We start from the raw sequence: 26,891 nt of genomic DNA, 5'->3' as shown, positions 1-26,891 counted from the left end.
CATGAACTGTTTACAAGTAAGGGACCTTCACATTTGTGTATGTGCAATTCAAACCTTGAACTGGCTTATCATAACTGAAAGCCATGTCATGTCATAGACTAACAATTCTTACAGTACGTATGACGTTCCCACCACCGGTAATGTTTTCACGTGCATGAAATACTGGCTTTTAGTAATTATTTCTGTTTCATGGTCTAAAATCACACAACAACCAATTAAGTTACTACAGCAGGCTTTAAAAGACAAAACAACAGTACTGTACAAGTCAATACTTACTTGACATAATATTATAACTTAATATGTCATTATGTTATTTATAGGAATTAATAATAATAATATAATACAACAGTTTGTAGTACAGTTTCAGAATGATCCTTTGGCTTCCATATTTTGTTCAAATATGACATAAAATCAATATTTCTTTGTGCTTGTACTTGATATCATACATGGTCTTTGGTCCCTTTTAGCCTTATTTTTTATTTATCATGGGGAAACATCAAGTCACTTCAATATCTTTCAATAAACAATAAATACTTCGACCATATACTAAAAATATACTCTCTTCTTGTGAACATCATATAAACATCCAGGCTTCTCAGGTATATAGAATCTAATGGGTATAAAGATATTAGGTTCTTTGCTACGATACACCAACATATACAAATACAACATCCCTTCACCTATTGCCACCACCACAAACTTGCATAAAATCCACATGTTATTAGCTTTGTATGATAATAAAATCTCTTTGCATCTTGTTCACTATCCTATTAGCATAATAAAAGGTAATCTTAGTTTCTGAATGGTTTTTCTGATTAAAAGATTAGCTCAAAATCTTGCACAGAATTCTTACTTTTGAATTGAAATGACAGCCACTTGCATTGCATACTGTAAACTGATTGACCTTTTTGGTGATTTTATTTTGCAGTAAAAGGAGTTTTTGGCTGTGTTTTATTCACTGTTAAGACAATTCTGTGGTACATGAAAATGCATACCGGTATTCACCGTGTCATGAAATTGTGGTGAAGTCACTGCGAAAATAAAACCACTGCAAATTTTCAAGATTGACAGTGTGTATACTAGGCTCAACAACATTAAGCATTTTAATGTATAGACAAGGAGGTTAAAATAGGACCTCCTTGGTATAGATTCAGGGCAAGTTTTAATTTTCTATGAGTCCAAAATAGGATTAGACCTCAGTCTTCATTTTTTCCTGAAAGCGACAGCTTCAATTTGACTAATCTAAAACTTTGAAATTTTGGAAATTGTGAATTTGGTAACCTTTCAAAATAATTCTCATTTCTCACTTTTAAAAGTTTTCTTTGATGCATGCAATTGTCATTTCTTGTATGAATTTGCACAAATCTTTAACTTTCGTGCCACTTTGATTTTTTTTTTTCAAATGTCACCCCAAAAATAGCACTCTATTTCATGTGTGACACATTTAGCATTTATAGCACTTCACCATTATGAAGACACTTTTTGGAAGTGATATTTGTCTTTTTACCACAAACATGACTTTTAAGGAAAATGTCACTGACATCATCAAGCAAAGAAAAGAAAAGCATGCCATTCTCATCTTTTCTTGATTTGTTTTTCCTGACAAAATCTTTTGTTAAAGCAATAGAATTCTCCTTTAGTCTGTATTGAAGGCCTGCCTCAACTAATTGTGGACATAATATATGCTGAAATTCCACATTACAAGAGAAAGCCCACCACTGGATCACTTCAATCAGCAAATATTCACAGAAACTATTATTGTAAACTTTTATAAACACTACATTGCCTTCAGCTGGAGTTTGAATTATAGCCTGGTATCCATTCTATTCCAGGTCTGTTTGCTCCTTTAATCACTTCCCTGAAGAATAGTCTTGTACACGTTAAAAGGTACTCCCGTAGCCTTTTTGAGGCCACAGGGGAAGTGGGTTGTTATCCACTGTGTCTAGGGCACGGTATTGGAAGGCGGAGCCCATCCCTCTCCTTCCATCGCCTTTTACCTCCACAACCAAGTCAGGTACCCATTTTTACACCAGGGTGGAGTGAGGAAAGTCGTGTTAAGTGCCTTTTTCCCAAGGGCACAACATTGGTGGCATGTCAGTGGATTTAAACTCAGGAATTCTGGGTTCTGGGCCAAACACCCTAACTGACTACGCCAACACAGCACCACCCGCTAATACAGAAACAACTGGCATCTCCAATATTCGCCTAAAATGTAGGCAAGAGTTCTGACTGGCTCTGAGTCACATTTGTGCTTCTAACCGTGTGATAACAGGCTTGAATTTGGAGGTTCGATCCCTGTTACTCTACTTCTAAAAAATATTAAATTCCCCAAAAAATTACGTAAGGACCAAACATTTAAATAGAGACAGACTATTCTGCTTAGAAGCGATCGTTGGAGCAAACTGGAGAGAGATGGAGTCCAGGGTTATTAAATCATACATCCAGGCTAGTCATGACACTGAAATGTTTTGGGTAGCAGCATGTCAACAAAGCCCAGACGTGATTGTCATCTTTCTTCTCACGATGAAGGCGTCTTCTCTACGCTTCTGCACTTTCTTCTACGCTTCGGCACTTTGCTCTACACTTGGGCCATCATCAGGCTAAAGAGCAACACAAAAAATATGTTTTATGTCATTAATAAGAAAGTTATATGCTTTGAAATATCAAAAAGCTGCAAAGAACTAAAAGGGAACAAATCTCATGTTTCACCCTAAAAATTCTCATCTCAAAATATTCAAAACCAAGCAACATACCAATTGCTTTAAACCAACATATGATGCAAAAATTTGCTCTTTGTTTTGGTTTCCACAACTTGGAAAATTATATAGACTCAGACTGACATCTCAAAAGATGTCACATAAAATTGCTACATCTATGGCAAAATCAACACACTTATTACTTATCATGTTATGTAAGGGCTGTTTTTGGATGATAAAATGCAACTTCAATGACTGTACAAATTATGTACAAGTCGAAAACAAAAGTCATTTGGTTACTAGTATGAAATGATATAAATGGGTTTTGCAATTGATTAGCAACTAACTGTTGCAATAAGGTACCATGTGCACCTCTGTGTGTTTTGCTGATATTCATATTTAATAGCCCTTACATAACAAAAAAGGGATAGTAAATGACAAATGCATCTTAGTTGCTATTACTCTCCAAGCAGAGGAGTGGTTCCGGCTGGTTTTTGAAGTGTTTTTAGTGGTTTGGTGAGACAAAAAACATGACAATGTATAAAGCCCGACAAAAACGTCTAAAAACACGTCAAAAACCAGCCGGAACCACTCCTCTGCTTGGAGAGTAATAGCAACTTAGATGCATTTGTCACTCGTCTGCTTGGTGATTAAGGTGCTATAATTTTGATAAGGTATAAATTAAAAGAGACAAGGACGATCTAAATACTGACATTATTAGCAGGCACCTCATACATGGGATTGTCAAACGAGGGAGGCGTGTTGTTGGTCTTCGTCTTCTGCAGCAGCTCTAAGATCTTGTGTCTGAAGTAACATTGGAAGTAAAGACAATAAATATTTAATGATTAGAATAGAAAATGTGGCTAACAAAAGCACAACCATTTCCAATTCTAAAAATCTTTCTTGGTCATATGTAGCAAACAAACTTTGTCCTTAAAATCACTGAGGTAATCAAAGACACCAACAAACTTAAAGCGACATCATTAAAAACAAATAGCTAATATTAACAATATAATGTATATCTATGTAAAAGTTACTTTTGTTTGACATGTAACATGTACACATGCACTTGGCAAAGTTTTAGAAACTGTATAATAGCAATCACTACTACTTGGTAAGATCCAATACAACTAGACAAAGATTGGTGGTTAGATAAAGCACATTAGTAGGCAATTGACAATTGAAATTCATAATTCACACTAGTACTCAGGCTCAGTGCCATAACATGGTTAACATGGTGAACTTAAACATAACGAAGTATGCAAAAATATAAAAAATTATCAAGTTTCCTTGATGATGCATCAAAAGTAGCATGATTAGTAGAGATAAATATGTAAGCACCAACCTGTGCTGGTAGACAGAAACAGTGATAGATACCGATACAAATATTGGCTACTGCAATGCCAGCTGACTCAAGGGCTATGCCTAACTCTTTCCCATTGAAGGTTTTTTCTGTAAACAGGTGGACAGTTTGCTAAAGAACCCTCAGAGCTTCTTACAGAATACAGCTGAGCATGTTGATACTTGCTGAGTCTTCCTCTCAAATTTTCAGATTTCAGAACAAAGTTGACAAACTTTTGTTTTGATCAAACTTTAAGCAGTTTAAGACAAAAAATTTGTATTTGGGACAGTTATACCTGTGTTACATCATCATCAAAGTTGACTTTCAAGTAGTCTCAGCTACAAGGAAAAAAAGCTCAAAAACAAAACAAAAAGAGAAACCAATCAGCAAGATTCAACAAACTACTATCTTAGCTTTTAACTTAACCAGACGAACTTACCTGTACACAGGTTAACCGCTGAACATCCAAAGACAAGGGTATGAAGTGATCTCCAATGTTAGATGGCAAGATGTAAAGTTAAAGGAAACTTAAAGGTAAGGTTCAAAAGCCTAGTACATGTGATAGTATACTAAATATACCCCAAAACCAAGTTCTCACCCATATCACATCGGACTGTCATGAATTACAATTCCTGTAGCTGTTTGAAAATTGTGTCGTAAGCCTGGGACATTTCATCACGTGACGTCATATGGTCAACCCAGGCGGCCGCTTCAGCGTAATTTTCAAACGGCTATGAAAGTCGTAAATTATGACCGGTAGGAACTTCAGAGTTTGGGGGTACATTTAACAAATAAAATGTAGACTTTTGAACCTTATCTTTTGGTTTCCTTTAAGACAGCTTTCTTACCTTAGGACCTTCTTGTAACCAATGCAGAGACCTCCCAGAGCCACTACAAAGATTACCGTGACACTCACTGCACGGATACCTTCATTTACATACCCAGAGTGAGCGAGAACTGTGGAGTAAGTAAACAACCTGGATTCTTAGAATTGAATTACTGTTAATGCATAAATGTTTGCGGGGATTTAATTTTGCGGTAATGAGAACATGGAGTGTTCGTAGTAGTTTTGAGTTTGAAACAATAGTAGCGCTACAGTCAAACAATGGAACGATTTTTCGGGATTGTTTTAAGTTTGTGGCAACGAAAGAGTTCACCACGAAAACCACGAACATAAAACCACCGCAAACATTTCTGCATTTACAGTAGATACAGTAATGGCCAAAGAGTGTCTGTTGAAGATGCAGCTTGTGAAGTTAGTTGTTTGTTTGTTTGTTAGTTTTGTTTTCCTCACCTCCATTTGTAAGCAACCACACCACCAACTCCCAGTAACGCTAGCACCACAAACAGGCTAACACCCAGGGCCGCATTGCCGCCAGAGCTGGCACTGCTGGTCTTCACCTGGGCTTCTATGAGGGGAAGGATGGATGGGTGGGGAAGTATTAGACCCCGTTCACACTCGTTTTTTTCAATCGCGATTGAAGTATAATCGCGATTGAATCGATCCGATCGCGATTGATTTTTTCAGTGTGAACGCTCCCAATCGCGATTGGAACGATCCAAAACGATCCAATCGCGATTGGATTGTAACTACCTCCGGAGGTAGTTTGAGAGGATTAATCGCGATCGGATCCAATCCAATCCTATCAAATTTTGAGTGTGAACACAACTACGATTCACTCCATCGCGATCGGCGGGGATTTCGGCTGGTTCCGGGGGTGGGAGGTCATACATTCGGGTACGTGGGGTCATAGTTCGCATCGCGCGGGAAAACAAACCCAAGCCAAACACGTCAGATCGCTCTCTTACAACAACAACAATTTTTTCATCGTCAACAATGCCCAAGAAGAAGGATAAAACTCCGTCAGCAACTTAAGCTGGTGGCAGGTGGCGCGATGAGGAGACCAGGGTCCTCATCGCAATCTGGGGGAGAGAGGAGGTGCAGACCAAACTGGGGAAATGTCACCGAAAGAGGGACATTTACCAGATGATCGCCGATGGCATGGCGGATCACGGGTTTGAACGGGCATAAATAATCAATCGCGATTGGATCACGGCGTACTTTAATCCACTTGGCGAAAAGCAGTGTGAACGCAAAAGTTTCTTTGCGTTCAATCGCGATCGGATCGAACAATCGCGATTATACTTCAATCGCGATTGAAAAAAAATGAGTGTGAACGGGGTCTTAGTAGGGAAAGATGCATTTTCCTGCACAGAGCCTCGCTCTCTACCTATAGAATATACCTTGGCTCAGCTAAACTGGGCTGAGGTTTCCACTTTTGTAGGTGTGCCAGTTACCAACTGTCAGCCAATCAGAGATTCACCTATAGCTATATAAGATGTTTTCTTTAGGTAAAGCCCCGATTCTCTAATTGGCTGGCAGATGGTTCATGGCCATGCACACGAAATTTGGAAACCTCAGCCCGGTTCAGCAGAGCCTCACCAGAGTATACTGTATAGGCTGCAGCTTGGCTCTACGAAGGAAAATGCAAAAAAAATGGAACATATTCCATGCATTATATGAACAATGGGTTCTGTATTAAGCCCCTGTCACACATAGGCCATGGCCTCCCAATCTTCTCTAGACTATGATTGGGAGTTAGTTGTGAGCATGGTCACCTGTGGTTGCCTTCTGTCAGTCTTTAAAAGTCATCCGCTGCAGCCAATTATGAATTTTGACAAATCAAAGGCTGAAAATTCATATAGTGGTTGGATGCAATCAGAGGAGTGAACTGGAGCTATGATACTGATAGCACATATTCCATGCTACTCCCAACCCAGCGCCAGCTTTGGTTAAGGAGAATGGTCAGGAGCAAAGTCGTGGGATGGTTCTAAATGTGACAGGGGCTTCACAGACACAACCGTGCAGTGATTTAGCGGTGTATAAGCAGTGATGTTCATGGTTGTTGTTAGTCTTGTTGCTGTCAGTTGCAGCCATAGTTAGACAGAATTGTGGTTTCAATCAAAATGTCACATATTACACATACTCAAGGAGTATTACACAATGTGACTTATAGTTATACATTGTTACAGAACATTTGCTGCCTACATCGATAGTTAATCATTAATATTCATTACTTTATTGCAAATCCATGCCTGAAGGCTAATTGCAAGCATGAACGGAAAGGAGATAATTATGATAGTAGGGTATAGTATACAATAATGAAATCAACATAAAGTGAAATGAAAGTCTTCAACTAGTGCTATTTATAATCTACAACAGTTATAGTTGGGGTTGATTTCTTTTCCGTATGTAGCGGAATATGAAATTCAATATGAATTGATTGTTGATTACCAACCAAAAACAAAACAGTAAAAATACAACAGGTATTGGAATGCAAAAGATGTCCGAGAACCGAAAAATTAAATAGACGTGAATCATGCATGTGAAATCGTAATTACTGCTGCACTTACTTTCACACGTTGGGTACGCGTTACTCCAGCGTGGCTTGGCGAGACGTGAGTCGCCCATGATACAAACCAGGGTCGTGTTACCCTTCAGCATGTAGCCTGAGTCACAGGAGAAGGTCACAACAGAGCCCACAAAGTAGTGGTGGGTTCTAGGGGTGTACGTTCCATAGTGGAGGAACGCAGGGTCATGGCACAGCTGGATTGGAACCTCTGTGGAGAAAATATACAGAATGATCAAAATTACTTCAACAATAAGCTACTCCACAGCTTGAAGTGCACATGTGCAGTGTGATACACTTTGGGTGTCAAAGTTGAAGGCCCCTGGTAATAAAGTAGTGGTGGGTTCTAGGGGTGTACGTTCCACAGTGGAGGAATGCATAGCTGAATGGGAGCCTCTGTCAGGAAAATGTGGAATATTAGGAAGACCACAGCTACAATTGTCAATGATTAATACATGCCAACATTCTCACACTGTAGAGAATAAATTGAAATGACCAAACTGTTGCTAGCCTTTCCATTCACAAGAAGTTCTTGTCCTTGGTGCTGAATGCCGTCACTTAACAACAGTACTGAAATGCTTTCACTTCATCATCTTTTACAATAATACAGGACACAAAATCAGGGAGTGTGAAGTACAGATGTATCATCAAAACAGTATAGATTTCTCTGCAGTTTGAACTAATGCTGCAAGAGAGCCTGTGCCAAACTTAAATCGCCTCTATGTATTTATAGGGAAAGCCTGCCAACAGCATAATTCAAACCATTCAACGTTTGAGAAGGTCCACCCCTCGAGCTCGTTATATAGATCCTACCGCACTTATCACAAAGAGTAGGGGTCCATTCCAGTATGAGTGAATCAAACCTTACAGTCTGGCGTTACGCAGCTTGTACAAAACAAACAAACAGACAAACAAATAAACAAACTGACCTTCACACACTGGTCTCTGGTAGTCCCACTTCGGCCTGGATCCTGGGCTACGCCTGCAGGTCAGAGTTGTCTCCCCGGTTAGCTGGTACCCCTGGGGACAGCTGTACGACACGGAGGCCCCCACACTGAAGTCATCCGAGTCCCGCTGTCCGTTCTCCGGTGTGCCTGGGTCATCACACTCTTTAACTGGGGTAGAACAAAAAAAAGCTGATGTGTTAAATACACTAGCAAATGATGGTACATGACTTCTCTGTGAAAAGTAGATTTTTTTTCTGATAAATTCTTGAATAATTCTAACTTCTACACAAAAAGTTTGGAAACTTTAGTTGGTCAATCATATTCCATGATTGTTATCGTTTCTTTCCTTTCAAAATGATTCTGTAAATGTTTGTGGTAGTTTTATTTTTGCAGAATTTGAGACATCCCAAATAAGTGTTTCCAATTACATGTATTACTGGATTACTACACGCCTAGTACAGGTTATTACTACTGAATTGTTTCAATCACGAACTAACAAAAATGAAAACCTTCTGTCTCTTTCTACTGCAAAAATTATCATATCTACAGTATCCCCTTTTGTAACGTGACCAATGACCCACCTAGCACACATCTGGGTTTTGGGTAGTCCCATGTGGGTGGGTTCCCAGGCTTGCACACAATTGTCCCTTGGCCCTCGAGATCGTAGCCTTCGTCACAGGTGTAGTTGACAGAGGAGCGAACGCTGAAGTCATCCCCAGATCTCTGGCTGTTGTTCACAGTGCCTGGGTCTGGGCAATGCTTCTTCTGTGCTGTGTAGATATGTAGATATGCTTGATAGTTGGAGACTCACATAAAAGTCATGGTATCATGATATCTTGAACAGACATACTGCATTAGTACACTATAAGCATGTGCTCCTATCATTCGTTATCATATTTTGCATACCTTTGACAAGGCTTATTTTTGTGGTTTTTCTTGGAGGTTAGAGATACTATGTGTTCCATGGATAGTCAGAAAAGTGTGTGACACTTCAAAGCTGAAGTGATGACTAATAGGCATACATGTAACTGCATTTGTGCACAATGTGGCCCTTTTGACATAGTTACTGTCAATCTTGAAATGTTTGTGGTGGTTTCTTTTTCAGTCTTCACGGTGAACGTAAATTCAGGACACCACGAATATCGTTTCCGATGTATCACTATGATAGCACTACAAAAATTTGACCTCAAATTCAAAACCCAGCAAAAACCTCTTTTTTCCCTCTACGGTAAAAATCAATGACTTTAGAGCATAGTAGAAATTTTGCCATAATCATCTCACCAAAATAAGTGAGACTGAAGTTGCCATAGCTGTCTGTGGCTCCATGGTGGAAAAGGAAGAGAACTTGGCTATCTGTACTGTACACATCTGCCGAGGCAGCAGTACTGCTGAAGTTTGCAAGGGGAGCTGCAGCAATGTCTCCACCATCAAAGATGGTCAGGTATGCATCACTCTCTCGGAGCTGAAAGCTGTATTAGAAAAATGTAAAGGTTTTAATATTGGTATATGTATGTTTGGCATCAAACTGTCTAACAGCACTTAGATATCAATATTGTCTTACAATTAATAATGGTAATTTTTATGTGTAAGATTAAGACAATAGATCTGATGAAGATGATATTTTGTGAATGAAGTAGTCAAAAATTAATTCTTATGGTTGTAAGACATATTTTTGGAAGTATATGCCATAGATATGCAATAAAAAATCTATAAGTAAAGTGTAACATATTGGTGCAAGCATTTCAATACACTTTGATGAATAGAACATGGTGTTAAACAGAATGAATGGAAAATAACAAACACATTGAAAGCTTTCCATTGACAAGCTGTTCGTGTCCTTGGTGCTGAACACCTTCACTTAACAACAGTACTGAGAGGCCTTCACTTTATACAACAGTCACAACAGCTCTGTATCACCTGTTGAACATGATGATCACACTTGAGCTGTCGTCCACATGTACCTGCCAGTAACAGTCCCTGCTGACAGCGTTGTCCGGGTCATGGGTTGGAGACACGATCGTACCGTAGGCAGAGGTCAAGTTGCCACCACACGGAGCTGTAAAAGTGACGCAAAATTTCGTTACAAGCACACTATTGCTTTTTCAGACATTTATCAGTTAACTGAATCAGTACTGGCTAAAAGTATAACTCTAGAAAAGATAGCAGAGATTCCATGTTTATGAATATCTGATTAGCATATACATGTAAATATCTGCATAGTTGTGACTATCTTATTTGCATATTTATGACAGGATACAGGGGTTCATCTAAATCAGGAAATAGGGGCGCTGCGCCCTCTTGTTTCAACCCAGTGCCCTCTTATCGAATTCAGATTTTAGCTTAATCCCCAGCATACAGACTTCCCTCGGTGATTGATTCTTCCATAAAATACATAGAATTTGCTCCCTCGCCTGTGTGTGCTCCCTATTGTTTAACTTTTCTAGAAAAAAACCTGGGATACATGCAGCACTTCACCAAGAGTCAAAATAATGCTGCAGTTCCTCACCATAGCAGACAGGGGGAGCTGCATCCCAGATACGCTGTCTGCCCTGCAGGCAGGTGAGGGTCGTGTTGCCTAGCAACTGGTACCCAGCGTCACAGCTGTACGATACAGACTGTCCCGCGGAGTAGAGGACTTCGGCGGAAGTGCTAACTCCGTGGAGAATTGGGCCAGGGTCACGACAGAAGGTTTTTGGAATGCCTGTTATCATAAGAAAAATAGGCAGTCAATTCATTTACTGTTGAGGAACTTAATTTCGCAGAAGGAACTTCGGAGAAAGAGGTCTTTACAGTGTTAAGTCAACTAGTATGGCAGAAGCTAGTCGACTGTGTGATGCTGGCTATAGGACAATGTGGGTTCATATTGGACACCTACTTTCATATGCGAGTGAGAAGCCTCCCATGCCTGCATCTGCACCAGTGACCAGTTGTAACACCACGTTGTTTGTCCAGCTTAGCCAGTTGGCTGGTACTGTACTACCGGTCAGGGTTGTCTCTGGCTGGTCATCTGGCCTGTTCTCATCATTCGCATCTGTGGGCAACAGAAATAATTAGCTACCGTAACTGTTAATCCATTCATTTTTGCATGGACTAAATAATTACCTCCATGAAAAATGCATGCATGCATGCATGTCTTTGTGTCTTTGTGTGTGTGTGTGTGTGTGCATGTCTGGCACAATAACTCAAGAACCTCTGGATGGATTGTAATGATATTTGGTTCGTGGGTACATGTAGGTGTTGTGGACCCGACTGCCAAAGTCGATATTAGGCCTCCTGGTGGTTGACCATGGTACTGCAGCAGAACTTCCATTTTTGTATCTTTGGTCCTAGACATACTGTGGTCTTGTTTTAAGTTCATGCTTTTAAGTTCCAGGTTTAAACAATTACTACAAAAAAGTAATACATTACTACGTTCAACTTACAGAGGAAGTCCTTTCCATCTTCCAGCGAGAAGTTGTTGAACATGAGTTGGAGTAACGTGCCCTCAGGTGCAGATAGACTCCAGGTGCAGGACAGGTTAGCTGTGTACCTGTCGGGATAGCCAGGTGAGAGGATCACACCTGAGGTGGCATTGGTGATGTTTCCTCCACACTCCGCTGTAGAAAGGTAAGGTAAACACTTTCGTGAGTAAATTCAAGTAGAGGGGAAAAAGAGATTTTTACGTTGTTTTGAGTTCGCTGTTGAAACGATTCTGTAGTTCAGTAGTACATGTAGTACATTGGAAAGGCATATTGGTAGTTTCTCAAAGATTAGTGGAGAGGTCATTGAGAAAACCATGGCAAACCTTTCAAGATTTACAGGACTACACATAATATTACGTGCAGTTAATCAAAGCTGGACATTGATTGAATTAGAGGGGATGCCAGAAATTCTATAACAAAGTTCAATTTCTAAACAGTCCTCTTAAGTCATTTTTGGGAACAGGTGCAGTGAAGCACCTAACCTAAAAATACTACCTTGCACAGAAAAAATTTGGGCGCATAACATCTCATAAAATATACAACAATCTATTTTTGCAGGGATTCAATTTTGCAGTATGAGAGAAGGGGACGTTTTCGCTGTGGTTCAAGTTTTCAGATTGCGTGAAACTAAAACCACTGCAAATATTTCAAGATTTACAGTAATCAAAAAGGTGTAAATCACTTCGTCTTACCTTTACAGGTAGGCAAGCGAGCATCCCAGGATCCATCGGTACAGGTCAGCGAGGCGTTACCGTACAAGGTGTATCCGTCGTCACAGGAGAACTGTACGGTGGAACCTGGGCGGAAGTCACCACCAACGCGACTGCCGTAATCTGGGCTTCCTGGGTCAGGGCAGGCCACAGCTGGGACGGGCTGGGCTGTGTGGACCAAGTCAACATCAAAAATATCTGTCACAGTACAGGACTCGAAATTCATTTTTGGAAATAGGTGCACTGGTGCACCCAACCCAAAAAATTAGGTGCACAGAAAGAATTTGGGGTGCTCCACATAGAATAAAGTTTAACGCTCTTAAGAACTTCAATCTGTAGTTCTATAGCTAACCTTAAAAATTTCAAACAAGTAATATATCAAATAAAGTACAACAAAAGGTTACATATTCCTATTTCTGATACTTACATTTCAATAATATTCTGTATACTAGTGTACAATAGTACCTTTACTCTATAGCCTACAAAAATATCTAGGTGCACTGGTGCACCCACAGTTAAAATCAGGTGCACAGCTCCAATTTTGGGTGCACACAGGTGCACATGCACCCAGTATTTCGAGCCCTGCTGCACATCAGGGTTGTATCTTGCTTCCCTTCCACTCATTGTTGAGAGCTGACATGTTGTTGATTTTTGTTGTCATCTTTTTAAACTTAGGAAAGTATCTTTTAACTTTCATGTCATGCAGCTAAGATATTTTGGACAGACAGGGTGTAATTTTTGTATGTCTGAACAAGCTTAAGGAGGTTAGAATAAGCCTCCGTGGTCTCAACAAGCAGATTTCCGTCCTGGGGACGGGTCCGGCAGACAACCCAGTGCTGTGAACAAATATTACAGTAAAGGCAGCGTTGTCTCCAGGACCCGTTTCTCCATCCCAGGACAGAAATTTGCTTGTCGGGACGGAAAAAAACTCACCCCGTCCGTCCCAAAAATGGGAACTTCATGACATAAATTCGATGAAAATGACTTAACAACAAAAAGTAAAACATTGGATCTCTACCAATGAGTGGGACAGAAAAAATTCAAAGCTGGAGACAGCCCCGAGTAAAGGTGAACTTATAGATGAGTAGCCACGTTTTTGTGCATTGATTTGGTATGTCTATGGCTTGTCAAACAAGCCTATACACATTAAAACTTTCCTTGGCCTATTTTCCCTTACCCTGGGGGCCAGGCACCGTATATCGGCTAGCCACCAAGCAACGCGCGCGCGCCCCAGCTTTCCCGGCCCACCCTCCCGCTGTCCCCCGAAGACCGACCCCGCCCCACTCTCCGCTGTAAACCCAAGGTCTGCTAGCCATACACGGATAGCGGAGTAATCGGATAGCGGAGTTTGGGTCTGAGCGGAGAGTGGGGCTGGGTCAGTCTTCGGGGGGCAGCGGGAGGGTGGGCCGTGAAAGCTTGGGCGCGCGTGCGGGGATCCGATTACGGTGCCTGGACTCCCAGGGTAATTTTCCCTTTCCTATCTTTTTTGTTACCTATTACATTGTAGATCAGCCATTCAGCACTGATCACTCTTGATTGCCTGTAACAAGCCCAGTCTTGCCACAATACATTACTGAACTGTAATGATTTAATGCAACAAGGACGTGCACTCCTCACACCCATAATTACAATCCATCAGCTCAAGCTATTTTTGAATACTGACATCATCCCATCATGTCCATCCCTCAGACTGAGAGGCTGTTAGCTAGCAGGGCGTCAGGGTGTCCTTTAGCACTCTGAGTCTGAAGTAGCCGTTTGGCACCCAATTCCCTTAGGAAATGCAATACAGACTTAGGCAGCAGGGAGAAATTAAAGAAAACAAAGAAACTAGATGCCCTCATTTACAGGGGACGCCCAGAGAACACCCTGTTTCACTTGTAATTACATGTACATACACATGTATCCCCCCGTTGTTTTATCCTCATACCTGGACACGGAAACAGCATACAAATCAATTGACATACAAATCTACCAGGTAATTATTAATCCAAAAAGCAAGGTGCCCATTAGGGAACAGTCTGGTCCCTGAGACCCTCCTCCAATTTTTGGATGCCCTTTGGATGAATTCTGGCTAAAAGCCTGATCCCCTCATGACTTTAACCTTCATCACAGCAGCGCTCACCTCTGTAAGTAATGTTAAAACCTCCTGTGCCATTAACAGCATCGGATGTGAAGGTCAGGTACAGCTGATTGCCTGTGCTGTTAATGACATCACCTGCCCCCAACATGTGACCGCTGTAAGAGCCGATAATCGTGTCAGGGGGGCCGGCGGACATGCCGTTGTAGATGGTTAGAACGTCTTCGGCATCCGCGGTCGAGAAGGCGTTGACGCTGAGGGTTAGGAAATATCTGGGTTGCGCAGCGATATGGTAGACACAACTAGCGTTGTTGTCGTAGTCTTGTGGCCACTGAGGGGATAGGAGCTCGCCAGAAGAGCCGGTGAAGTTCCCTCCACAGTCTGCATAGGGACATGAAAAGGAAATGACATAGGCAGTTTAATAAGGCATCTATTATTCAGGAGTGTTGACGTGACATTCCTTAGCTACGGTATCCAGATTCTGAACACTCACCTGGGCTCCAAATCTAATGTGCACCCAAAGTTGGAGCTAATATTGACTGTGGGTGCACCGGTACACCTAAATATTTGCGTATACATAAAGGTTCTGTTGTCTACTAGTAACGTGTGTATACAGCATAGGCATTATTGACATTCAAGTGTCTGAAAAGTTGAAAAATGAGAAAACCTGTGTCGCATGACCTGTTTGAAATACTGAAGTTAGCTATATAATTTCAGATTCAAGCCTTGAAGAGAAACAGCAACACTGTCGCTGTAAATGTGTGCATTTGGCTTTGCTAACATTCTACTTCATTTTATATTTTGTACTTTGTACCCAAATTTTCTCATGTGAACCTGAATTTCTATATTATCTTTTCCCCCTAAAAAAATCAAACTAGTCTCGAGTCCTGCTGAACAACTTCACATGCTCATGCTGTATTAATAAGTATATGCAGTACATGAAAGACAAAGCTATTCACTGCTGCCATCAACTATGGATTGCAATCACTGGACTTGCATTTACACTAAATCTGACTACAATGTATGGACAAAAATCACTGCCCATAAAAATGCAATTACAAATGATTTCTTTAACATAACAATTAATTTACTAGCATTTTTCAATTTGAATGGAAAATTTTGGACTACAAGTGCACACTGGTTTTGTTTTTGTTACTTCTTGTGTGTGGTTGTTATGCCCACCTTATTAATAGACAACATATTCAGCCTGGGAAAATTGATTTGTCTGGCAATAGCAGTTTTCATTCATGCATCCCTTGGGAACGCTTATGCCTTCATGAGAAAACAATCTTGTGTTTTGGGAGTAGTTTTTCACACACTCTCGGGCTATTCGGGCAATAGTACCAAAAAAAATAAGATAAATCTTTTTAATATCTTGGATTCCTATCAAGACTATATTTATATCATAGAACTTACTGTATAATACTGCAAGCACATCATTGAAAATTCAATAAAAATCTTCTCTTTTTTTCAAATTTGTATCTGTTGATAAATTTTTCTTGGACATTTGATGATTTGACATTACTTATTTCTTTTTGGCTTCAAAACAAGTTATCTTCACGGATACTTGACACCCAATCCAGGCCTCAGAACCGGATATGCCTTAAGTAATTAAGACAACTGAAGCCTTCTATTTTTTTTAAAGGACAAATTGTCATAGCTAGAACTTGTGGAAATCTGTTCTTGATATAACTATATCAACGGATCGACTGTTGTTTCTTTGACTCTGGTTACGTTTGAGGTATTAATAGATGGGAAAACTTGAGAAAATATTTGTATTGTCAAATCTCGAGAGGTGCGCCGATCGCTCTAGTATGATGTCATCATACCGGATTCCATGGCCCACAAAAGAAAACGGAAAACGAAAGCTGAACACATTTGATCTCCTAAATCCGTTGCTACAAGTAAATACATGTTGAACCAAGGCAACATGCTGGACTAATTAAATGGTAACTTAAGAATTAGAAGGAAAGGTAAATATGTACAATAACATGTAACGTTAGCTGGATCGTGTAGCATTAGCGTTACATTTTTCTCACCTGTGTGTGACTCAGCGGGCGGTGTCACAGGTGTCTGCCCGGCCGCAAGAAACACGGCAGCACACAAAATTCCCGCCAAAAACTGCACTCCCCGCATCCTCATCGGACTTTACACCCTCCCCACGTGTGTACACGGGACGATCGTCAAGTAAAACGAGGTTAGGTCAACGTTTTGACGTTTTTATCAGTACACACAATACTCTACCTGTCCGACCGCGCAAGGCATGTTCTCAACAGGTAAGACTAGGCGATACCACTATTGTACTAGGAGACAGATATTTACATTTTGAAAGAGTATTACCTAAGTAATGAGCGTAAACTATCAAAGTGAACAGTAATACGAAGATATAATATAGATACAATATTTTTCGTTGATAATAGGGTATTTATCGTATCATATTTGAAATAGAGATAAAGTTGTTGATTTTTATACACCCCTCAGTAGTAATGGAAAGAGACACTTCAGGTCTCGTGATCTAAAACGACGCACTTCCGGAAAAGCCGGAGAAACCGGAAACAGAAAGATTTCAGACGACAGGAACTTGCAAACTTTTGAAAAGTATATTTCACGTTTGTGTCCCGTTTTAAGCCAAATGTCGCGCCATATCGGCTCGTATCCCCTTCCTCCCTACCTGAAGAGCAAACTTCTAGCCGGGGGATTTTCCACAGTGGAAGACTTAGAGGATGTGAAGCCAGTCGAGTTGAGCAAAGGTGGGGAGGGTGACTTCTTCTTTTGGCGGTAAATTCGATTCTTGATAAATGGAGTCCAGATTTAATCGATGGTTGCAGCAAGGAGGTTTGACCTTGGTTGCAGTGAAAGATTTTACACAGACCACTTTGCCAATTTGTCATAATACATAGTACATGTTTTGGTCAAAAATAATTTGTTTACAAGCCAGGGGCCTTCACCTTTGACACTGCACTTGCGTAGAGTGCTTATTATTCGACAGGTTTTGTTGTCTCAGGGACTGTCACCTTTGACACTGCACATGCATACTCAAATCTACAAGTCGACTATAGTTATACATACACAAACACATACATGTACATGGTATCACGAAAAAAACACAACAAGGAAAATTTGCGCCCTTTTTCAAGTTATTTCATTTTCTGTATATAACAACACTCAGCAAATCATAATAATCATATTATGGTATGATTTTGTCACTAGAACTCAAGATATCTCCAGAAGAAGCTCTTGAAGTTTTGAGAGTTGTCCAAGGAGAACAGAAGGATCCCTCCTCCGCATCGAGCCCTGACGATGGAGTGAAAACGGCCCTGGACATGTTACAGGAGGAAAGAGAGCAGGGCTGTATCATCACATTCTGTTCAGCTCTGGATGAGCTCCTAGGGGGAGGGGTGCCTCTCACCAAGATCACAGAGTTCTGTGGTGCACCGGGAGTTGGGAAGACGCAAATGGGGTAAGACAAGTAGTCCCAGCAGTTCTTAAAACAAAGCTGTAAATCTTTTCTTCACTTCATGATCAGCTTCTTGTTGGTGTTCTATCACTGCGTGAAAGCTCAGATTTCCGGTTCTTTCCGAGTCTGCGCACGTCCGTTAAAACCTAGGCGGGCAGGAAGTGTGAAGAGTTTTCCGGGTCCGGCGTGTGCCTACCGGGAAAATTCTGCGTTTTCATGCACAGTTAGCTGTGCGTTGATTCCCAGGGCGTTGCACACTCGCGTGTGACCCTGCCGGGTAGATAACAATAAGCTTTAGCTCACGCATTATAAGCCACGGTGTGTGAACTACACGGAACTGTGATAGGCAAATGATCTTTATTTGCTGTGACTTTGTGTTCGTCACTTAACAAAAATCATTAATAAATTTAGGATTGTAAAGGACTAAACAAATTTCTGTTGGGTAGTAGTAGGATCGAAAATAATATTACCGAATGCGAATGATACTATGACGGTTTAGATCGCTGGGATCCAGACTGTTATCGCGCCCTTTCAGTCGGCGGCCCAGAGCTCTAAGCCCGCCGATAGAAATTGTATTACCGCACCGGGGGAGTTCTAAAAAATCCCGAGAGTTGACCGGTCCTTGCGGGTAAAAGGCACGGTCCACTCCCCGGGCTACAAATCTCCGTAGTGTTAATTTAGATCCGGCGGGCTGACAGTCTAGGACCGCCGAAGAGACTCGCTAGCAGCCCGGTCCCTAGTCGGGTTTCTCCAGGGTAAGAGAGTTAGGGGCGCACCAGACAAGCTGTTTTGTACGTACGTGTAGGCCATGGCAATAGTATGGGTTTCAGATAGCCTGGATACCAGACCTTTCGCGCGATGCGATGATAAGCCCTTCTGGGCGGGGAAGACCTAGTAGTAGGGATAGAGTTGGCACCTGGGAGCGCTTGGCAGCCGAACCCTGATTTCTATCGTGCTGGCGATAATTAGTGGGCCGTGTGCTATCTGTGGCGGCGGCGCGAGTTGCTTCCCCGGCCGAAGGATTAGCGCCAGGAGCGCGGTGGTCTGGCACCCTGGCTAGCTATAGGTTTCAGAGTACTCTAAAAGTTGCATGGATAACCAAGGATATTCTTGTGATAACATATATGGTGTACCAAGGAGGTTTGCCTGGTATCTTGTCTCTACTCCTCGGCTTAGGTGTGTTTTACTGTACCCAGTGTGCTATATTGAACCGTTCTGATAGCTCGTCTTCTTAGCTTTAGTTTCGCCGCCATCGTAGCGGGAGCAAACTATAGCGAGCGGGCCAATCTGTCTGGGTGGCGGGTACCACTCCCAACGCCGCAGAGACGCCGGGAAGGTCCCGATGATATGGTTTCCAATCGGCGTATGGGAAATGATCATTTGACATGATTTGAATTATTGTATTTAAAAAGTAAACACGAGTCGTCTGTAAGATACAAGCTGTGCATAATGTTGTAAGATGTGTATTGGAATGTCTTTGTGGCGTCCATATTGATTTTCTGTTTTTGTACATTTTTCCTGTAAAAAGAAGGAGTTGAAAATACTCAGAATACTAGTACTTGTGTTACGTGGTTTTGTTCCTATAGTCCTGTCTAGAGTAATGTACTTGTGCATGCATGGTAAAAAGAAGGAGCCGTGAAACAAAGGAAACATGAAAATGGCGTCGCGTCACCATATGCTACACCTGAGAATTAATTTATTTAAACCCCGTTCACACTCAAAAAAATGGATCGGAATGAATATTCATACGGATAGAACTACTCCGATCGCCAATGACGATGTAACCTATATCTATTTTTATGTATTCATTTATGTAACCTATGTAATGGCCTCATGTGATAAAACTTGTGAGTGTGGCTTGCAATTATTCTCCAAGCTTGCAATTCATGCTGAATAAATAAGGCATTTGGCGTTATTTGAAATACTCAAGAGCAAGTCTAAGACTGTATTAGTGCTACACATTATCAAGGACATTATCAATGACATTATACACAAAGATGACCGGTTGTTTTGGTGCATAGACATGGTCATAGTGAACTAAGCTTTCAAATGTACCGGGAAGGGGGCAAATCAATTGCAATGGTCTATGTTGCAATGGTCTGTGTTGAAATGAAACGAACTTATTTGAGTCGAACAAGTAATTTCTACGTACTATTAACCTGTAAACACAGAAGTTTATTGTTGTACAAGCGTGCATCTCAAATAAACCACTGAATAATTACACAACAAAGACTTGACCAGCGGGCACGTGGTATTTCACAACTCACTGTGTCTTTATTTGTGCAGGGCTCTGTAAAACATGACTGTCAGCCAATTGCAATTTACATAGTATATGGTTTGAAAAGAACAGCCAATCAACGCCCGTGTCGCTATTTTCGAATCTCTTAGTTGGCACACGTATCCCAAATGAGGACTACTAGTAACTGACTTAGTGTGTGGGCTAGCCTGGAAACCATCGGGCGTTCCGCGTTATCTCTACGGCGCAGGGAGTGTTACCTGCCCGCCATGTGAGAATACCGCGCATGGGGTAATTGTACGGACTTGGATCAATTACCTCGGTCTACGGAGAGGCATAACTGACAGAAACGGATCGGTGCATAGCAGACTCAACCGTTCGGGAGAGACTGGTAAACAGGCTATGTGTGAATATATGCTCTCCACTCCCTGTCCTCTTTGCCAGGTATAGGCAGCCACGGCGCTGGGAACACTGAGAAGCTTTGGTCGTGTTCCTACATCAACATTCGTAAATCTCGCGACCTGGATCGTCAGCGAGGCAACAGTCTACTAGTTCAAGGATTTTCAAGGACCCAATTAGAACTTGTTGCAAGACTAACTGTGGACGACACTCTTTCACCTGATGCGAGACCAAGCGGGCTAATCTGACTTGGAGTATCTGCGCTTTTATCTGAAGCATATGGAAGGAAAGGTGCAGGAATGACAGCATCACGGAGACCCGCACTGAGAACTGAATTTCACTTGACCTGAGCGACTGTGGCCGGCGGAGTCGTCAAGATCAAGAAAGGAACACACTCTTTGGAACTTTTATAGCCGATTCTTAACCGCAAAGTGCAAATAGTGGCATTCGTGGATAACGGAGAAACAACAATGAAAGTTTAATCACCATTTTGAACCAATAAAAGCATGTTTTACAGGGTTTTGGGCCGGGAAAGTGGAAAGCGCATAAGGGATTTTTTTTGGGGGGGGGGGGGGGGCATTTTGGCCACAGACCAGGCCTGGTCAAACCTTGGATGGTAATTAAATGCTAATTAGGTGATAATTGTCGCTAAATTATGCAGCTACCGGCGGCAATCATGTTCACTGGACAGGACGTGTGTATAAATTTCCCTATAGCTGCACGGGTAATTAAATGATAATTAGGTGATAATTGTCGCTAAATTATGCAGATACCGGCAGCAAAAGCGTTCACTGGGCAGGACATGTGTATGAGTTTCCCTATAGCTGCACGAGAATTAACAGGGCGCGGACACTTCCTGCGCAGCCTAAGTGGTGCATTCGCGGTAAATCCCAGGACTGCGCGGGTCCCGTGCAGAATAGCTGAGCAGGTCGACACGACCTGGAGAGTCACGGAAAACTCGAATTTGCAGGCACGTGGAACACGGTTTCCACCCCGCAAATTCGTTATTTCATACAGTGTATTGAGAACTGGATTATGTTTTGATGATTAATGTAAATCTTGAAGCATTTTTCTGCAGTGACCTCTCCACCGTGAATTCATGACACTGAATTTGCAAAAAACAAATAAGTTCAATACATCAGAATTGTTTCCCTGCAACCTTAAAATACTGAAAACCTCATTGCCCCCTCTACCATGAAATTAAGCCCTTTTTTTTGAAATCAATTTGTAAGAGCCTGATGTTGCCATCGATTTACGAAGAAAGGCGGCTCAATTGTTACTGTAGCAGCATTTCTTCACCCTAGGTCAGAAATATCAATGCTCAAGACAAGTATTGACTTCACTGACCCATTAGGAGAAGCAAAGATAAAAGAATACACAGTAAGACATTTTGATTATCAAGCAACCCTTTACTTTGTAATGATGATAATTATTATTCCTGAGTTAAGTGGCAAAAAATGATATGTAAAAAATAAATATCTGAGCTTTCCCCATTTTACTGCAGGATGCAGCTGGCAATAGATGTGCAAATCCCCTCTGCATTTGGTGGTTTAGGTGGCGAGGCAGTGTACATAGACACAGAAGGAAGCTTCATGGTTCAAAGACTAGAAGACATGGCTAAGGCAGCGATGGAGCATTGTAGACACATAGCTACGGTGGAGAACAATAGAGGTAAATTATTTTTGTTTGTCTCTCATAACTGGTAAATTGTGTTTAGGCATAATACACCAGTTTTGTACAGTAAATGCATATTAAGAACTTCTACTTTAAGGTTTTATTCACAAACACACCAAGATGGACACTTACCTCTTTTCAATATTAAAGTGCAGTTGGATCTTTAATGTACTCAGAATGTGGCTCCTCTCAAACACAGGTCCTCGTGTATTCATTTGATGTATTTGATAAATGATGTATTTTGTATTTGATACAGAACAGTTGGAGGCAATGGCAAATTTCACAGTGGAGCACATTTTATCAAGAATCCATTTCTACAGGGTTCACGACTGGGTAGAACTAGTGGCACTTGTCAACATTCTACCAGAGTTTTTACAGCAACATCCCAAGGTTTGAAACCTTTTTTTTCTAGTGTAATAGTGGAGTTCAAGCGCCTCCAACTGATCAGTCTAACTGGTCTAGACCTTTTAGCCTAGCCTGTGGACTGGCAGGCCCGGATTCTATTCCCGGGAGCCAGGAGTCCCTTGGGTTTCTACTTGCTGCATAAAAACATGGAATTTTATATAGATGTATAATTACATACAGTTGTTATTGCTGTAGTGAAATTTTGATTGACAATGTACTAGCTATAGGTAAGCTTTTTCTTTTCGTTTTTATTTTATTTTCAGGTACGCCTTGTAGTGATAGACAGCATTGCCTTCCCGTTCAGACATGACTTTGAAGACTTGTCTCTCCGAACCAGGCTGCTGAATGGCTTGGCACAAAACTGCATCAGGCTAGCTGACAGTCACAAAGCAGCTGTAAGTAAAGGCAGAATGTCATTCCTGTCTTCCAACTTCTTCGAAAATGATCGATGTCACTTTTTAGTTGCAGCCTGCATGCCCTTTCACGTTGAGTCGGGCTAACAGGCACAAAAACTCATTGGTCCTGAGAGCGGTTAGAGGTCTTAAAATTCTATCTATAGATCAATGCTATTGAACATGTTATTACCAACACTCTGAGAATCTTTTTAAAGGCTGCTCATGTAGTAAAATTTAAGTCTTGGTCACTTTTGTTCATTGTTTTTCTTTTAATCTACTCTGTAAAATATCAACACAATTCAGTACTGTCTAGCTACATTGCGTACAATGTGCTGCTATGTTGATCTTAATAAAAGTTTGAAGTGCAGTGCTATGTTGATTTTGATAAAAGTTTGAAGTTAGTTAGAGCATAATCAGCTGTTTCAATCAATTCCAAGCAATTCCTAGCCAGACCCTTCAAGTTTATCGTACAGCATAATACTAATAGGTGTAGGTGCATTCTACATAAAGTGCTATATATTGGCATCTGAACTTAGCGAAATACGAAGCGAGCCTGGACAAGTCAACCTAGCACGTAGCTACTTCCTTCCTGAATTTAGCATTGATGGAAGCTTTTGCTGTTCCTGAAGTACATATTGTACATGTTACACCAACAAACAGTTACTCAAGCAACTGGATAAAACTGTTGCTTGAGTAACTGTTTTGTGGCGTATCTTAATTATTACCTGGATCTCTAACCTTCATCAACACATTGTACATGTTCAATTTACTTGTCTGTAGGTTGTGCTTGTGAACCAGATGACCACCAAGATGGGACATTCTGGTGACGGGCAGGCTCACCTCGTTCCTGCGTTAGGTCAGTGACTATAAGCCGGTTCACAGTTTCAAGTACGCAACTATGATGCCTTGTGGGTGATGTATCAAAGTTGAAGGCCCCCGGCCATTCTGTATGTATTGCCCAGGGGCCTTGACCTTTGACATAACCTACAATACGTTGCACTGCACATGCCCACTTCAAACAGTGAACAGGCTTATTGTCTCGTTCCAACTTCGCTAATGTAAGATTATGGTCAGAGTACTGAGCGAGGTCTGGATAGACTTCAAGCAAGACTAATTTGTATGATCTATATTTATCATCTACATGACACAGTCTATGTACTTCATTGCCTCTACATGTCAGTTACATCTTATGATCTGCACATTGCTTTGCAACTTATACACGAAACTAATTGTACATATATATTATAAATATTACATTTTGAATACTGAACATAACTGAGTTTCTAAGTCACTTTTATGAAAGCCTGACTTTTCATTGTTTATATACCTTTGCCCAGTTCATTATTATAACTTTTGCTCCCTGATCACATTCAGTATCTATCTGTTTAAAGGAGAAAGCTGGGGACATGCCAGCACCATACGAGTGCTCCTCTTCTGGGAAGCTGGTTGCAGGTATGTTAAGTGGAGTGAATCTTATACATTTATAAGATATTTCATGTAACTTCTATAAATTCATTTATTTTTGTGGGTACTTGATTTTGCAATAGAAGAGGAGAGGTGTTTTTTTGTTGTGTTTTAAGTTTGGATCTTATGAGGTTTAACTTGCCAAGTTTTTATATTTACATTAACCTTTGAGTCTACTTTTCAAGGGTGGAAATACAACACTTTTCAAAGAAAATTTATTGACACAATATGCCAGTGTAAATATGCCCATAGAAATAGAAGTTCTTCTTATTTTGCTAGTACAATGAACCTGTAAATGCTGTGCATAGCGTCTGTATTATCTGTCATGACCAGTTGAAGATTTAGCTCTTCAGTGAGCTGAATCAAGATCACTTTTGCTTTCTAAGGTATGCAAGGTTGTACAAGTCCCCAAGTCGAGAAGAAGCAACAGTACCATATCAAGTGACAGTAAGTGTACCTTTTGCTGATATAAGTTAAAAGCTACATATTAAAGTTACATGTATACTAGTAATAACAATAGAGTAACACATGGTAATTTGTATTGAAAAGAGGACAAAATTTGATTAGAACAGCAACATCAAAGCTTTCTGTGAAATTCTAAATGAAAAAAAGTCAACAGATGTATGACTGATATATGAAAGTAATACCTTGGTTATGATAACATATGTTCAGTTCCTGAGTAGAAAATTTCAATACCTGGCTTAGGGTTAACAGTGCAGTTGGGGTATAAAGTCTGCATACTGTGAGAACATGCCCATGCACATAAAGAAACATAGATCTTTTTACACTCAGACCTTTAACTATGGATTATGTCTTTTTAAACAGGTGGCTGGTATACGAGATGTATGTATTCCAAACAACATGCAGGACCTATCAACAGCAACAAAGGAAGAAGGAGATAGTCTTGGTGAACACAGTCAAAGAAAAAGGCCAAGGGTGTCTTAAAATGATTGATTTTGGTCATTTTTTTTTTTCATTTTTTGTAATGATATCTCATTGATCTTGAGTTGAGTTAATCTTTGTATCAGTCTGACAAATTGTAAATATTAAATTTTCTATCAGATGTTGTTCCTAAGAAACATTTGTTTGAAGTTATGTTATGGTCTCATTCCTGTATTGCTGTAAATTCAGGTTTCGATTCAGGTCCAGAAGTTCAGGTCTGGACTTATAAGTCAGGACCTGAACCAATATCATCTGTGTGCTACAAATAATATTTTTTGGCTACATCTAAAATTGCATATTGGCATAAATTTTACATGCAATTTAAAAACTATACAGTCATGCAAAATTACATACAGTTAGTAGTAAACACAAATTTTAAGTTCAGTAATAAACACAAAAGCAGCAATGTTTTCATATTTTTTTCAGTGCAAATTTCAGGATCTAAGGAAGGTTTAAGATCATGGTTTAAAACAAAAGGAGAATGTAAGCTAGAGATATTTTCCGGACTTAAGTACTTGTTTCCATAGGTTTAGTTTTTTTGGACTTGAACCTAAACATTTTTGCCAGTTCAGGTCAGGTGTTTACATGTAGGTACGCAGCACTGAATGATACAAATCTAAGTGACAACTAGACTGGCCGTCATTTGCTTTAAGAGCAAATTCAGGATGTTTCTCCCATACTCCTCATGCAAGAAGTGGGCTGTCCCAAAATAACTCCTGGGCAAATCCAAGTTTCTGCATAATTTATGCAAATGAGGTCCTCATGAGCATAAATTATGTCCAGGTGCTTTCACCTTTCCTACATGTACCTACATGTTCAAGATGACATCCGCAGCTTTTACAGTAAGAAGAATACAACATCATGCATAAATTATGCAAGTGAGGTCCTCATTAGCATATGTCATGGCCAGGCGTGTGCACCTTTCCTAAAGCTACCTACATCTCAAATATGACATCTGCAGCTTGTACGGTAAGGGAAATACAAGTTTGAGGTCCTCATTAGCATAATTTTTGGCTAGGTGCATTCACCTTTCCTAATGGTACCTACATCTTAAAGATGACATCCGCAGCTGTCACGGTAAGGGAAATACAAGTTTATCCATGCATTATGCAAATGAGTTCCTCATTAGCATAATTAATGGCCAGGTGTGATCACCTTTGCTAACGGTACCTACATCTCAAAGATGACATCCGCAGCTTTTACGGTAAGGGACATACAACTTCATGCATCGATTATGCAAATTAGGTCCTCATTAGCATAATTTATGGCCTGGTGT

The 26,891-nt window shown here is 40.7% G+C and overlaps 2 protein-coding genes across 3 annotated transcripts; one reads left to right on the top strand and one right to left on the bottom strand.

The window, feature by feature from the left end:
- Window positions 1-544: 544 nt before the first annotated feature.
- On the bottom strand, window positions 545-16,936 carry LOC136440001 (seizure protein 6 homolog). Of its 2 annotated transcripts, none has more exons than XM_066435745.1 (14): window positions 16,683-16,936; window positions 14,689-15,024; window positions 12,549-12,734; window positions 11,818-11,991; window positions 11,271-11,426; window positions 10,902-11,096; window positions 10,313-10,451; window positions 9,677-9,864; window positions 8,977-9,165; window positions 8,378-8,563; window positions 7,453-7,659; window positions 4,887-4,995; window positions 3,410-3,500; window positions 545-2,600 (listed from the first exon to the last, which is right to left on the bottom strand). In XM_066435745.1, exons 1-14 carry the CDS (start codon window positions 16,783-16,785, stop codon window positions 2,559-2,561), a joined length of 2,301 nt encoding a protein of 766 aa, XP_066291842.1. In that variant the 5' UTR covers window positions 16,786-16,936; the 3' UTR covers window positions 545-2,558. The 2 variants fall into 2 exon arrangements, with proteins under 2 accessions (XP_066291842.1, XP_066291834.1); XM_066435737.1 differs by lacking the exon at window positions 4,887-4,995 and adding an exon at window positions 5,333-5,447 and having other exon boundaries at window positions 16,683-16,935.
- A 229-nt stretch (window positions 16,937-17,165) lies between these two features.
- LOC136439991 (DNA repair protein RAD51 homolog 3-like) lies at window positions 17,166-25,768 on the top strand. The gene is made up of 9 exons (XM_066435723.1): window positions 17,166-17,393; window positions 17,854-18,103; window positions 22,240-22,406; window positions 22,666-22,799; window positions 23,078-23,209; window positions 23,990-24,065; window positions 24,601-24,661; window positions 25,060-25,120; window positions 25,499-25,768. The coding sequence occupies exons 1-9, from the start codon at window positions 17,276-17,278 to the stop codon at window positions 25,616-25,618; spliced, it is 1,119 nt and encodes a 372-aa protein (XP_066291820.1). The 5' UTR covers window positions 17,166-17,275; the 3' UTR covers window positions 25,619-25,768.
- Window positions 25,769-26,891: the final 1,123 nt, after the last annotated feature.

This window comes from Branchiostoma lanceolatum, chromosome 1 (assembly GCF_035083965.1).
Source record: "Branchiostoma lanceolatum isolate klBraLanc5 chromosome 1, klBraLanc5.hap2, whole genome shotgun sequence".
Taxonomy (NCBI): Eukaryota; Metazoa; Chordata; class Leptocardii; order Amphioxiformes; family Branchiostomatidae; genus Branchiostoma; species Branchiostoma lanceolatum.
Note: the sequence above shows the minus strand (reverse complement) of the source record. Positions and strands in the feature narration are given on the sequence as shown.

Excerpts from the sequence above, each read along its gene's own strand:
- LOC136440001 (XM_066435737.1), bottom strand. The coding sequence starts at position 16,785 with ATGAGGATGCGGGGAGTGCAGTTTTTGGCGGGAATTTTGTGTGCTGCC. Across the intron at positions 11,992-12,548 it reads TCGCTTGCCTACCTGTAAAG|CGGAGTGTGGAGGAAACATC; the intron begins GTAAGACGAAGT and ends ACCTTTCTACAG. Across the intron at positions 9,166-9,676 it reads CTTCAGTCTCACTTATTTTG|CACAGAAGAAGCATTGCCCA; the intron begins GTGAGATGATTA and ends ATATCTACACAG.
- LOC136439991 (XM_066435723.1), top strand. The coding sequence starts at position 17,276 with ATGTCGCGCCATATCGGCTCGTATCCCCTTCCTCCCTACCTGAAGAGC. Across the intron at positions 18,104-22,239 it reads GTTGGGAAGACGCAAATGGG|GATGCAGCTGGCAATAGATG; the intron begins GTAAGACAAGTA and ends ATTTTACTGCAG. Across the intron at positions 24,662-25,059 it reads TTCTGGGAAGCTGGTTGCAG|GTATGCAAGGTTGTACAAGT; the intron begins GTATGTTAAGTG and ends TTGCTTTCTAAG.